General features: G+C 41.3%; 1 protein-coding gene across 2 annotated transcripts in view; it reads left to right on the top strand.

Annotated features, from left to right (window-relative positions):
- The first annotated feature begins 2,972 nt into the window (after positions 1 to 2,972).
- DKK2 (dickkopf WNT signaling pathway inhibitor 2) overlaps positions 2,973 to 14,956 on the top strand; it is a 105,811-nt gene continuing 93,827 nt past the window's right edge. The window contains exon 1 of one of the 2 annotated variants that reach the window (XM_024119509.2): positions 2,973 to 3,904. In XM_024119509.2, the coding sequence (XP_023975277.1) occupies positions 3,686 to 3,904 (219 nt within the window). In that variant the 5' untranslated portion in view covers positions 2,973 to 3,685. Of the gene's footprint in view, positions 3,944 to 14,956 lie in introns of both variants that reach the window. The other variant, XM_024119508.3, reaches the window with a different exon arrangement.

Here is a 14,956-nt window from a genome sequence, read left to right as displayed (position 1 = left end):
GCCCTAAATTTAATAAATATACAGTGAATAAATGAACAACTGATAAATAGACTATTGTGGGAAGTGGTTACTAATGCAGGGAGAGAGAAAACAGGATGAAAAACAAGAATAAGGCAATGAGGTGTACACTTAGCTTACCTTGGCTCTAAGTATTCAGAAGGAAACCAGGACCCAGAAGAAACTGCTGAGTCAGTTGTGGTTTTTCTTTGGAACCGAAATCACCCCACAGCTGAGGAGCAAAGAGAAGTGGGAAATTATGGCCAAAGGAGAGTGTCCACAGAGGCACTTTCTTCTGGACAAGAGGACCCTATCTTTACTTCTGTACAGTGTTGCTTTTATTTATTTACTCCCTAATGATGTTATGCAAAAGGCATAAAAAGTCTATTTTTCCAAGTAGTATATGAAGCTTGTATCTTCATACTTATGAAAACACACATGAGAAAACACATGTGGGATTAAAACAGTAATCCAAAGGATTATGTTTATTTGCAGTTAGTTGATTTTGTGTATGCATACCTACTTGTCTGCATATGGGTTATGTGTGTCTGTTTCTGTCTTCTATACAATGTTACAGAGAGCATTTGGACCATGAATGAAATTAGTTTTTAATCTCCTTTTTAGCCTAAGGTGTAGTTGTGTATGTTTTAGCATTTGATTCCATAGCGTGATTTTGTTTTATATAAAAGGGACAATGTTTGTGAAAGTAACTTTCATGTGAACTTTGATTTTTAACCATATTTGTAAAGTTTGCTTTGGGAACTTGTAGGGTCCTTTGTAAACCTCTGAGATAATCTCTTTATCCTGATATCTAGAGCTGAAGGGTTTCTTGAGAGTACATATGCTGAATTGTACTCTGTTTCTTTTTAGCATATGACAGGAGTTGGGTTCTGACTATGTGGTATCTTATTTTGGTTGGTGGTAAAGAAAGAGAGAACCAACAGAAACAGGCAGAGTATCTTCAGATTTTCTGTTGATTCATTGGAGTTGGTTCTTTCAGCAGCTGGTGGATTCCCACACTCTTCAAGTGGAGGTAGAGTGATTTCTTGCTTACATATTTTAGCTCTCTTTTCCTTTTGCTCTAAAATACTCTTGAAAAATATCCAAACCAGTAGGCTCCTAACTTAATTTTCTCCATTTCTCTCATGTTTTCTGTTTGCAAATCACAATGAAGGCAAAAGATACAGTGTAAAGTCTAAGCATTGAATCCCAAGTACTTATCTGTAGAGTGTAAGTTAGTTTCCTTGCCCTCCACTAGTGCCTGGAATGCTTACAAATCCTTACAAATCCATTCCTGGGCATATTTTTAAAAAGTGAAAAAAAAATTTTTTTTAACGTGAAAATCTCTACCCTGAGGAAGCACGAGGCAATCCAAAGATAAGAAAACATGCCTGGGGGTTCCTCAAGTTTTAATCACCTCTTGCTTGTGCATTCAAAAAGAAAAAAGTCATTCAGAAAATGAAGAATTCCTGGCAGACAGACAGAACAGGGCAGAGAAGTATGCAAAGCTGGTGCAGCCTGTGGGAACCCAGCTACACATTCACACTTTAGACCTACCTCTCAGCCCTTTCGGTGGAAAAGAAAGGAGTCACTAACGTTCTCCCCTAGCAGCTGTTGACTGTATACCGCACTGTCCGTGCTGGTGTGTGCCAGGATCAGGTGTGAAAGCTGAGGACCTCAGGTCTGAAGATTCTAGAGCGTGTTTAGAAAGAACAGCCTCCTCCTCCCCTAGCTCTTAGCCATCAAGTTGTACCGCACAGCCTCGATTTCTCTGTGCACAGATGTTAGCGCACCAGAGAAGGAGAAATGCAACAAATTCCTAAGCGCTTGGGTTGCTTTGGAAGCCTTGGCTCTCTACTGCCGCTGAACATCTCCAGTCCCAGAGATTGCCTGGGACAGCTCTCATCTCTGTCTCCGGCAACGCTTCCTCGCCTTGCCCAGCGGCTGCCACTGGCGCCCCCAAGCGCCGCAGACCGGCGCGCTCCAGCCCTTCTCTGAGCCTCTTTCCCACAGAAGCGAACCGGACCCGGGGAGCCTCGGGTCTCGCAGGAAAGGCTTCGCATGTAATTCCCAGAGGCTAAGGGGCAGAAAGCAGAACCTCCAAGACTCCCTTGCCGCCCCGTTCATTCCTGTCTGGGATTTCCTCTTTGCAATGGGGGGAGTTGCCTGGGACGGTAAAGATGCCCGGTAGAGCTGTGAGATTCAAAGCTCGGAAGGTACTCAGGGGGCCCCCATTGCTCCCAGCTCCTCAGAGACGTAGACAAACGCTGCTTGTGTGGTGGGGAGGGGGACTGGAGGGTGAAGAGGAGGAGACCAGAAAGTCCTAACCGCCTCTCAGAGGGAAAATAGGAGCATCTTTCCCCCTTCTCTGGTACTCTTCTTCCCAAAGCCGCATTTGGATCGGTTGGGCACTCCCTGGCGCACCAGTACAGTGCCAGTCTCACACATCCACTGGGAGGCACAGGCTAAAACCCAACTTGAGCATACACAGACCATTAACGCCCAGATGCTCACTTCTTTCAGTCTTCTGTAGGGCTTTCCCAGTGCTCCTCCAGGAGTCAGGGACTGGAGGTGGGTTGGGGAGGGGTGCTGGCGGTCCCGAAGCGAGGTGGCAGCTCGCCCCTCTCCACTTGCACATTTGCCATCCGTTTGTTTGCAAAGGTTCTTCCATCGTCTGGAGTGGCTGGTTGTCAGGAATAATCAGAACCCCGCCTGTTCCTCTGGGGGTGAGTCCCATTTCCTCATCGGCTGTCCGGTGGAAGGGCTGTGGGAGGGGTCGAGGGAGAAGCAGGAGGGGAAGCCTCAGAAGGAGCAGCCGCAGGGAAAAGCGAGGAGCGGGGCGGGAACGTGGGGGGTGATAGATACGTTTTCACTCTTTGTCACTATTGAATTGGGGGCGGAGGAAAAAAAAAAAAACCCATTGTGGGAAGCTATAAAAAGCAAAGGGGGCGGCGATGAGAGAGCAGACGCAGAGAGGGAGACCGCGTGGAGCGCGAGACAGCTCCCAGGGCATCGCCGCGTCCCTGGCAGCGCTTGGCTGCTGCAGGGCTGTGAGCCGGAGAGCAACGCTTCGGGGCGCGTGTGCGTGCGCGCGTGCGGGACCTTGGCTGGCCTCAGGCCTCAAGGGTCTTGTCTGGGGGCGCTTCCGGATCCCCCATATCGTGCCCGCTAACTTTGAAAAGGAGGACTTATGTCCTGCCAAGGTTGAGTCATAAGGGGTAGGGAAGGAAAAGAGGAGAGAAAACGCCAACCGAGGCCGAAGGAGAAGGAACTAATGTGGACCTCCTGAGCAGTTGGGAGGAGGATTGGACCGCGGAGAACCGGGCGGGACCTCGGAGGTGCGGGGCAAGGAGCAACGGAATCGGTGCGGGCCGGGGCGCTGGGTCTTCTTGCACCTCGGGTCACGCCTCCTTGGCAAGAAGGCGCCTCGCCTTTGATTGCTTCCAGTTACTGCAGAACTTCCTGCCCTGGCGGAGAAGCAGGTCTTGCTTGGGTCGCGCTGCCTCCCGGTCTGAGGCGTGAGACTGAGTTCACACGGTGCTGGGCCCCCAAAGCCAAGTGGGGTTGGGGGACACAGAGTCTGCGAGTCCCGGCGCCCCGAGCGTAGGGCCCCGTGTTGGGGTCCTGCCTCCCTCGGTATCCGCGCCCTTGCGGGCTTTGCCCCTCCCGGGGGACCTGTCGCCAGGAGATGGCCACGCTGATGCGGGGCAAGGACTCCTGCTGCCTGCTCCTACTGGCCGCGGTGCTGATGGTGCAGAGCTCACAGTTCGGCAGCTCGCGGGCCAAACTCAACTCCATCAAGTCCTCTCTGGGCGGGGAGACGCCAGCCCAGGCCGCCAATCGATCTGCGGGCACATACCAAGGACTGGCTTTCGGCGGCAGTAAGAAGGGCAAAAACCTGGGGCAGGTAGGAAAATACCCCCAATGCACTCTTCAGCCAGGAGAGGTAGGGACCGGCACTCTCGGACACTTCATTTGCCTTTGCCCCCGAGTGCGCCCCCAGGTGTGGCGCGCAAGACGGCTGGGGAGGGGTTCGCAGATGCACGTCTGCACTGGCGGGGGTGGCTGGGTGACTGCGAGGGCTGGAGGGTGTGGAGCGGGCCGGGGAGGGTACTTTTTCATCTTTGCTTTGGGATATGATGGGCATGTACGGAGATCTAGTGCGTACAGGTGGGGGAAAGGGCCGGAATGGTCCTTCTCCACATTTAACACAGTGGATGTCGAGGATGATGTTAATAGCTAACACACAGCAACTATTAATGTGTCTGGTACTGTTCTAAGCGTTTTACATATGTTTAATCTTCACAGCCCTGTGAGCTGGGCGCTGTTACTATCCCTGTCCTGCAAATGAACAAACTTAGGCACCGAGTAGAAGCTCTCTGCCCACGGCACACGGTTTAGTGTAAGTGGCAGAGCGGGATTTGAATCCGGACAGTCTGAGTCCAGTTTCTGGGCTCTTAACTGTTTCATTTCACAATCCGAAGAGGGAATTTACCGTTTTTCAGGTTCTCCTTCCTCCCCAGCCACTTTCTCATTTCCATGAAGTAAGGGCACATACAGACAACTTCAATAAACGTGCATTTCTCACTCCTGGATATAAATCATCCCGGAGGAAACAAAATAACGAAGGGACAATGGCAGTGTCATAGTTACGGAGGACCAGGGTGCCTGGGACATAGCAAGGAAAACTCCCGAGGTTTATTTTCCAGAGGGAACTTTCCGCGAGCATCTTTGTTTCTGTCACACAGACAGATAGATTGGCAGTCACGCAAACAGTTACACAAACAGACACAGAGAGACAGGAGTGCGCACACTCTGCACCCCTTGTGGCCGGCACACAGCGGCCAGGAGAGGGGCCCTGCGGACACTGGGAACCGCTACAGCTTCCCCTTCCGCTCCTGTTTTGCGAGGCCAAAACCGAACGCCAGATTGCCAAGCAGCAGCACGGGCACATCCACAGCACAACTGTCAACCCGTAAAGGCGGCTCATTGCCCCACAGATCCTGGGGTTCCTTGTTTTATGAGAGGATCCTGCTGCAACTGCTGTGCGCGCTCTCGGCGTCCTCCGCTGCCCCTGCCCCCAGCGCAGGCGGCAGAGCGAAGGTTGACAGCCAAGGCCGTCCTGGATGGACAGCGAGGGAAGATTCTGCTCCGCTTGGCCCCCTAGTGCCCTCTCACGGGGAGAGTTTTGCTCGTTTTGCAGTTCCAGAATGCTTCCTGGGCTTTGAAATGTCAAACATTTCAGCTATCCTCTCAAAGGAATACGAAGCCTGCAACCACAGTAGTTTTTTTTTTTTTAAGTCTCAAGAGAAATAAACTATACATCTGCATACACACTACATGCATACATGTCCTGTGCATATTCTCACACATGTGTACATATCTCCATCCACACTTACAAGACCACTCTCATTCCGTTTTTCTCTTCCTTGGGAAACACCCTGCCATTTTCAGTAGGAGTGGACTTCTCTTAGAAGTCCATAATATGATGGGTCAAAGGTTAGAAAGAAAGGATGCTCTCAGTCCAAGTCATCAGATTTTTTTCTAATGCTACTGACTTCAAATTCAACCTTATCAGTTGCTGAAAAGAGCTGGGTTTAGTTTAGCCAAGAACAGAGGGATGGGACCCAATAATCTTTGAGGTTCCTTTTGATTCTCATCCATGTACATTCTGTGAGTTTCTGCAAAGGGCTTTCTGTTTCCGTCACCATTGGGCTCTAACACCTGATGTTCCTCAGTCAAATTATCAGTTATGTCAGCACTGCCGCTAGCCATAGGGTTACATGGGTTAGACTGTGGGATGCATCCCAGAACCTGGCTTATCCTTTATGTTTTGGTAGCATATCTGTATATAAATATGTATAAAATATGTGTGCTTATTTTTCTATCTCTCCAAATATCTGCTCCTTAAAGAGGTTGTGACTCTGTTTTGGATGTCTTCAAATTGAAGATTGATTTATTTTATAAATGAGTTGAATTTTTCTTTTTTTTTTTTTTCTTTTTTGAGTTGAATGTCTTGTATGCTTTCCATAACTTAGTGGTCCTGTGGAATATATTTCATTATATTTACTTAACTATAATACAGGATCCTTAAAATTTGACATTGGGTTTGTGAGAAAATTACAACTTATTAGAGACAATGGTAACATAGAATTGAAACATTAAGTTGACTGACAGTAAGATAGCTGGAAAATAAAAGGATTATCTTTTGTATATTCTGGCTTCTCACTTGTTTATTGGGTGATCTAAAATGTGTACTGTTATGAAGGAAGAAATAGAAAAAAATCTTTCTTCTTTGAAGTAGAAAGAGGAATTCTTTGAATATTTATGGGTCTCTTTATCTTCTTTCTTCCACTAGTTATGTGGTTACCAAAATTCTTAGTACTCTTATTTTCAATAATGGAATGGAAATTAGAAAGACTATTCAAAACGGAAGATGCCACCTCCTTTTATGGAGAAAAACTTTAGAAGTAAAATGTAGCTGAACTGAATTTTTTTCCATCATAACATGATCGATTGAGAAAATTTGTAAGTAAAATGCCAACTGGTAAAACTAGCTAATTATGTAGTGTCATCCTTAGGCCTAATAAGTCTGGTTGTCTCCCCATCCCCAATCTTTGATTGATGATACTGAACTGTATGCATTTCAGAGGTACGGGAACCAGAGACTGTAAGATATAACTTCAAGTAGGCATATCAGAAACTCAGTCTTTGGTCTCCTTTTCCTTAAGTGAAAATTGAATAATGGTCTATTTTTCCTGATTTACTTTCAGAATAGAGAATTAAAATAAAAATTTTATTGCAATTGCAGAAGAAATTACTGAAGAAATTAAATAATTCATTAATCTACAAAAGTGAAAATGAGACTAAATTGGCGCCACGGTTTTCTTGAGTCACCGTAGCTGATTTCATATGAAGAAAACATTCTAATTAGTAGGAATTCTACTTGTCCTGTCAGCAAGGTGAATCATTTGTAAATCACTTCTGGAGGAGTAGCCTTTGAATTTCAGGAAAGATTTAGAGGGCGCTCAAAGAAAATGAACTGTTCTCCAGGGGTGTTAAAATTCTCATTCTTAGGTTTGCTTTCAAAGACACAGTTATGAATTATGATTGGAAACTGACATAGAAAATTGAATTCATTCAGGTGAATCGATACAGAAGTAGCAAAAATTATTTTGCTGAATTATTCACATTAATGTTTTAATTTGACTTTCCTTTTGCATCTATTATTAATGTGTTTTAAAAGGTAGTGTGTGTATGTATATGTATGTGGGATAAATTAGATTGTAGGACTGTTACTAACATATATATCAATATTTATATATCAGTTTCTAAAGAGACTTGCAAATTTTCTAAATCAAAAGTATTATTAAACAAAATATTCAATATCGTGCGCTTAAATATATTCTGATTAAGTACACTTGTTCAACATCACCTCTGGAGCATGAGGTGTCAATTTTTACAGGCCACCTTAAAGACAGATTTTAAAAAAGTAAAGCAATTTGTAAAATCAATTTACCCTTGAAATTAACAGTGATTTTTTTTTTTGAGAATGAAAAACCTTTTGAATGTGTTTATAATAGCTTCTTTTAGTCTTTACTCCTTACTTTGTCTTAGACTGGCAGATTAATTTGAACACAATGCTGTATGATTTTGAAATATTTTTTAAAGTTATGATGAGAACTGTGGAAAATAATTATATTTTAAAGGTAGATAAGCTTCCTGGCATATGTCTCTAAAACGAAGGTGAAACTGGTAATGTAAATTCAGATTCCATTATTTTCTGATATAATTTTGTTGCTTGAAGGACGGTGGTTTGGATGAAGTTACGTTGTGAGAAAAGAACGCTTGATATACATTGAAACAGAAGCTTGAGGATGTTGGTTAGAGAACACTCATATTTGTATATTGTATTTCCTTTAATAAAAATGCTGTATCTATTTGCATGCACAAACACTCATAAATATGCTCATTGAAAAAACTATATACCCTATTTTCTGGGGGGGATTTCTTCACTTTCTAAAATTATCCATGGCTTTCTTTTTTTAAAACCCCAGTCCAACTTTCCCCTGCTAGAGGATAAATATTTGCTATCTCCTCTGGACATCAACTGACACTAGACATAATCAGGAAAGCAAATCAGTTTTTAAATTAAATTTTTCAAAATAAAAAATATTTGAAATAATCTACACTACACTACTTCTTTTCTTTCACTGTGGATAGTAGAGAATTGATGGTTGATACAAGTGAAGGTTATCTCATGAATAGCAAGAAAAATATTTTAATGATTATCTAAGTAGGGGCATCCATCATTTTTTTTCTGTGCTAGAGGAGAGAGAGTAAAGGACAAGGTTACTTAAACTCACTCCAGCTGTGACTTTGACCCTACCATAGTCTTCTTTAGCGCTCCCCTCTGATACATATTCCTTCCCGGGATGTTTCAAATCTTACAATTTTTTTTTTTTTTTTTTGTGGTATGCGGGCCTCCCACTGCCGTGGCCTCTCCCGTCGCGGAGCACAGGCTCCGGACGCGCAGGCTCAGCGGCCATGGCTCACGGGCCCAGCCGCTCCGCGGCATGTGGGATCCTCCCAGACCGGGGCGCGAACCCGGTTCCCCTGCATCGGCAGGCGGACGCGCAACCACTGCGCCACCAGGGAAGCCCAAATCTTACAATTTTTAAAGTAGAGAAAGCAACGTAATAGAAAGGTAACATATATTCTGTTCTAGCAGAATATTGCCGCTTCCTCTTCTTTTCCCTGCACAATCGTTTTGTGTACATTAAAATGATCTGTTAAATTATAGAGGCCTTTATTTATAATAATTAATAGATAGATGTTTGTGTTGTGTAGGATTGCTTTAAGATCACATAGAAAGATTAAATATGGAACGTATAACAAAAGTTTAGTATTACTGTTTAAGGAAAACAGAAGTTAATTTTTTTCTTTCTCTGTCCCCACTTTCTGGGAATGAGAGAACAACATATTTATCTCTAATTGTTGGGTTTTTTCTTTTTTTAGGATAAATATAAACCATTCTCCCAAACACAGAGATCAACTGATATAAAATATGGGAGTTTTTTTTTATAGGAACATCTGTCCACAGGAGGAAAGTCACCATCCAAATATTTTAAATTGTGGCTTCCCAATGAGTCTCTCACGCTAACAATTTTGGGTTATTGCCCACTTCTTTGGGTTCGAAACAAGGAAGGAAGGCCACGAATAACACCAACATCTAATCAGGGTCCTTAGGGAGAGTTCATCCCATAAATCCTTGTCTTAGTAATGGTAAATTAAATCAGAAACCTTTAAGGCGGAAGGGATTTCAATATCAGATATAAATTGCTGTATTTTAACTCAGTTTATGCAGCACTAAAAACAGAATTATTATATTCTAACTTTTATCCATAACCAGTGAACCTGAATAAGAGACTATATTTGTGGGACCTTAATACTAGCTTAGGTTTATCTGTGTGTTTCAAATAAATGTAGAAATAAAATCAGCAAAGCACAAAAGTAGTAAATATTTTAAAAAGTTACTTATCTCTCTTCCATAGTTAGATAAAAGGGACAAATATGCATCAGATATCCTTTAAAATATATTACAGCGTCTAATTTAATTGGTTGATTCTACTTATGTATTATAATTTGGCACACACAATAGCTCAAATTTAAATATTTCATTATCATGCAACATTTTAACTGTCCCAACTTGTCTAAATTAAACAAAATCAATGAATGAATAAGTACATTAAGTGGCAAAACAAAGCATCACAATTAGGGGGAGAGACTTCTTAAAGTGGTGGATCCATCCAAATATCTCCTAAAAAATGTTAGCTCTCCATATTATGCTTTACCATGTGGAATAATAATGTTCTTTCTTCCCAGGACTAGAAGAAAGGAGTGATTTTCAGATATTATTTCCTTAAACTGGCTTGCAAATAGTTATAGCACACATCAAATTATAGTAAGAGGTTCCATTTATTGATTATTTACTCTGTGCCAGGCACTGCTCCAAATGCTTCATTTGAATTAATTTCTTAATTCTCTCGGCAGCCTTTGGAGCAAGTCCTAACATCATCCTTATTTTTGTAAATGATAAAACAGTAATTCTCCTGAGACACAGAGAGGTTATGCAGTTTGTACAAGTCACACAGCAGTAAGTGGAGAAAGCCAGAATAACGAACCTAAGCGATCTAGTGTCAGAGCCTGCATATTTAACTACCAGACCAGGCGCTACAATATGCTGCAATATACAATATGGATACAATATCCACACAGTGTGGACTTAAGAGGAAACATGGACCTTTATTTTATTCTTCCCTATTCTATTTTCTAATGACATGGATATAACTCTACGTTCATTAAAACCATAGCAAAATCCAAACCCTCTGCTGATGCCAATTGCTACTCTACGTAACCAAAGTATGATAGCAGTTCATGGGTACAAAGGCACGCACATAGTAGTACACTAGTTTCATCTCTGCCTTTACTTGCCTCCCTGCCAGGGAGAATTCACTGTCAAGAAGGAAAACACACACACACACACACACACACACACACACACACACCCCTCTTTCTTTCTCTTACTCTTTCCCATTAAATTATTGCGTTGCCCCAAATAGAAGGGGATGCTATTGCAAAGATCCTATTTTTCTCTCTTTTTCTCATGGTAACCCCCATACAGTCCCCAGTACCCATCATCTTGCGTCTAAGTGACACCACGTGCCCACTGACATCAGCAAAGTGGAGGCCTTCTTAATGGCTTCTCTCCAGTGGCTTTAAGTTGGTCTGACTGGCATCCCTCACACTCTGATGAGATTGGAGGAAGCTGTCTAGGTTTAGAACCTGCTATTGCTTTTGTTTTTTCTTTACTTTTGACCCCTCTGAGCTGCCTTTCAGAGAATCAGTTGATCTGTAGCAGCACCGCAGCACTACAGCTTCCTAACAGAATTCCTAAGGGGAATTTTTCCAAATTTCAGCTGGCTAGCTTAATGTCTTTGGAAAAGCCACTTAACCTCTGGTCTTTTTAAAAAAATCTGTAAAATAGGGTAACAGTAGCAACCATAATAGTAACAATACTCATCTTACTGGGCAACAGGGAGGAAGAGGAAAGTGCACTTAGTCATTGAACTGATGTCATTATTACTATTACCATTACAGAAATAAGTAAGGTCAAGTGCTCCTGCACGAAATAGAAAGTGGCTGCTTAATTTTCCCCACCAAGATGGGAAGGAGTAACTGAATGCATGTGATGTACATGAAGGAAACAAATGAACTCAATTATACCAAGGCCAAGAATTGTAAAACAAAACAAGACCAAATGAACACACACACACACACACACACACACACACACACACACACACACACGCTATCATGTGTCTTGCACTGATTGTTAGAATTAAAAGGGATGGTAAGTCAGTGCTGTCTTGTAAAACTTAAGCAAAACAGCACATAATTGAAAATTGATGAAATTACACAGAAGCAAGAGTATAGCAGACATTAAAAGTACAACCACAGTAAGGAGAGATCCTAAAAACTATGGCAATATTAGTTTTTTAAACATGGGGACCAAAATAATTGAACATGTTATAGTCTGCCGCCAACAGCATTCATTTGCTATTCTCCAAAGTAAGACAGCCTATGCCAAGGCAAGCTTCTTGACACTTTCTGCACAGTGCTTGGAGCCCAAAGGGCTTGCTGAGAATTTGGAAGACTTATAACTCTCTTTGAGTGTCAGACTGTCCTGCTAAGAGGACTCAGAAATTTGGAGCTCATTATTCTCGTTCCATTCCCTTTACTTGTTTGTTTGTTTTGAGTTCTTTTTTCATGATTCAGGTAATTTGGAAATATTTTAATAATGTTAAATTGAGAGTGAAAGTCATCTCACTGAAGTATGTGATAAAGTTCTTTTAACATACTGGATACAAACTGTTTGCCAGTAAGAGTTTCTATCTGGTAATGAACTAAAAAACTTCATTCAAGTGGGAGGACGGGGAAAATTGTCATTTAAAACCAACTGAAATGACAGCTCACATTCAAATAATAGTCTTCACTTGCTCACTGTAACTTCATCTTAACCATTTGGAATTTGGCACCGTGAACAAGCCCTGTGTTCATTTGTCACTTGAAAGCCAAAGTCTTTTTCTCCAGTAACCATCCTCTGTACTCTGTTGTCTGTCTTTTATACCTAATATAGCCCCTTCCTTCTGTAATATTACATATTTTTCTTTTCCTCTCTGGTTTGTTCCTCTTTATTTCTTTCACTGATTCCTCCACAACCTTCTGCCCATAATCGTGGGCCTTCCTTCACATTCTCTCCCCAGTCCTCTTTTCTTTCTGTTCCGTGTTCTTTTCTTTGCTGATATTATTTCCTTCTTTGAAGTCATTTTCACATATGCAGATGTTCTTGATAAAAACTCCTGAGCCCCCTTGCCTGCTCAACTGTTTTGAAGTCCTTTCAGAAACAAACAAAAAATCTCCAGATCAAAAATTAAACCATTTACGGTTAACTACAAATTGTCAGGAGTCAGGCAACCAAGTCTTTATGATTTCTCATTGCTATCAAAAAAGTCTGCTAAAGAGTGCCCCGGGTCAGGCTAATGCAGGCCACGAGAATCAAGTCTGATTGCCCCAACTTCTCATGCTGTTTTCCCTTTCATCACTTACTGAACATGAAATAAACCTGTGTAGATTCCTATCAAGACAGGTGCTTTTGTTTCTTGAACTCTGTTTGAATGCTTCGGAAGTAAAGGGCCTCCAGTTTTTTTTTCTCTATGATGGACTTGTTACATCAACTAGTGTCTGAGGAGAATATGCAAGTATCTACTATTTATGCTCATGAAATGTTACATATTATAATATGCAGTACATATTTTAAGCAGTATATAATGCTTGTTTTTATAGCTTGAACTACGCACTAAAGAGTAATTTTTGGCTACTTGCTATTTTATAAATAATTACTAACTTGTAGTGTAGAACGCTTCCTTAACATTTATTTTCCACCTGATAGACTCTTAAAAGTGCTTGCCTGTTTAATAACTGAATAAGAGGATTCTTCAAATGTGCCTAATAATTATTAATCAAGATGGAGAGCTTTATAGAAAGAAACAAGAGAACCTTTTATCATCTACAAGTTTCAAGAACTTGTACAAGAGACTAAAGTGGGCATAGTTGTAGCCGGGAGATACATTAGAAATCACCTAGTTTAACTCGCTCATTTTACATACGAGGGAACCAATTGAGGAGATGGTCATGATCTGCCCAATGTACTACAAATAATGCCTGTGGCAAAGGAACTTCTGCTGGAACTTGGATCTTCTGACTTCTAACACAAGCCTTTTGAATAATAACAAAGCTCTGTAGAAGAATTAAATTCTGTTGATTAAAAAACTGATGGGAGACAAATTATAGGTAGAGCCCTTTTTTCAGCTCTAAATTTGTGTATGTCAAAATGTATTAGCAAAGACTACAGTGTCATGATTCCAACTGGCCTAGATGTGGTGGAACTCTTCATCTTGGGATGTGCCTAACCTCTGGCTCTCTCTCTACTTCCAGGAGTAACTGGCTTATAACAATGCTGTGTTTGGTCCTTGGATGTTTCCTGTTAATTAATTTCCATGTTAATCTGTTATCCCACATTAGTATTGTTCTTTCTGGGTGTATGCCATGTGTATCATCATACTTTATTTCTAAGAATATGCAGTTGAAGATGGCTACAGTTTCTACATAGGACAGCAGATGAGCTTGACAGAGCCTGGGATAAAGATTCAGAAGACCTGGTTAGCCTATTTTTTAATATGCTGGACATTGAAGAAATCATCTAACACCTTTAAGCCTTAGTTTTCTCATCAGTAAAGTGAGAGCTGTGACAATGGTGTCTTTTCCTATCTCTTTGCAAAAAAAAAAAAAATATTGTTTGTTTACATTACATCATTAGAGGTTGTGTTATGAAAAACAAAATTAAGGCCTTTCCACTCTGAATTTATGAAAGACAAATCTGAATTAGACAGAGTCAACCCAAGAATGAGTTATTCGAGTTGGATTTTTTGATTCTGGAATCATAAATTCAGTTTCTGTTTTGACAGATTGCCTCTATTTTTTGGGGGAAGAAAGACTGAAAGTGGAAGGTGTTTTTTGGTTTTGTTTCCTTTCTTTGCCTATTTGTCTTGATTTTCTTGTATTTCATCAAAAATTTCAGTACCAGTAGTAATTCTTCCACATTTCTTATTAGAACTTAGTGGTATTGTTATAAGGTTTATTATTTTTATTCTTGCAGGCTACAAACAGCCTGCTATTAGAATATCCTGCCTATGACATTCAAGAAGAGCCCTATGTGTTTTTATTCTATCATGTATGAGATGTGTTACTGTTTATATATTTTTAAAACATCTTGGAAAGGCGTTGTAAGGGCCTCAATAATAGAAGTAAATGTATTTTTAAATCTCTAAAACTAAACTTGAGTGTCATATTTTGGGCACATTATAGGTTACAGGGTTCACAATGGATAAAGTTCAGAGAAATAGCCAATTATAAAGTCAAGCTGTATGGGTGTGAGATCACGTGAACTGTGACAGACAAAATATATTTTGCCACAAACTCTTCAAACAGGAAAGTGGGTATTTTTCAAAGCTGGTGAAAACATATTATTGTTTTCCCTAAGTAGGCATTTCCTAATGAACAGTGTAGAAGTTCTGATCTTTCACGTTCCATGTGCAGGAATCTCACCCAAACATTTGTCCAAGCTAGAAACAGGCTAGGCTTCCGGCTTGCCATCCCTGCTCCTAGGCAATTATGCTCTAATTGATAGGATTCTACTTCTTTTTTAATATTGATCTCTTTTGTTGTTTTATTGTCATCCCAACCGCCATATATGGTGATAATGTAAAGAGGTGGTGCCTGCCTTTTCTTTTCCAAATATTTTGGAAGGAATTAAATTTTGGTTTTTTTTCCTCTGTAA

This window comes from Physeter macrocephalus, chromosome 7 (genome assembly GCF_002837175.3).
Source record: "Physeter macrocephalus isolate SW-GA chromosome 7, ASM283717v5, whole genome shotgun sequence".
NCBI classification, from domain to species: domain Eukaryota; kingdom Metazoa; phylum Chordata; class Mammalia; order Artiodactyla; family Physeteridae; genus Physeter; species Physeter macrocephalus.
This window is presented reverse-complemented; position numbering and strand designations above follow the sequence as displayed.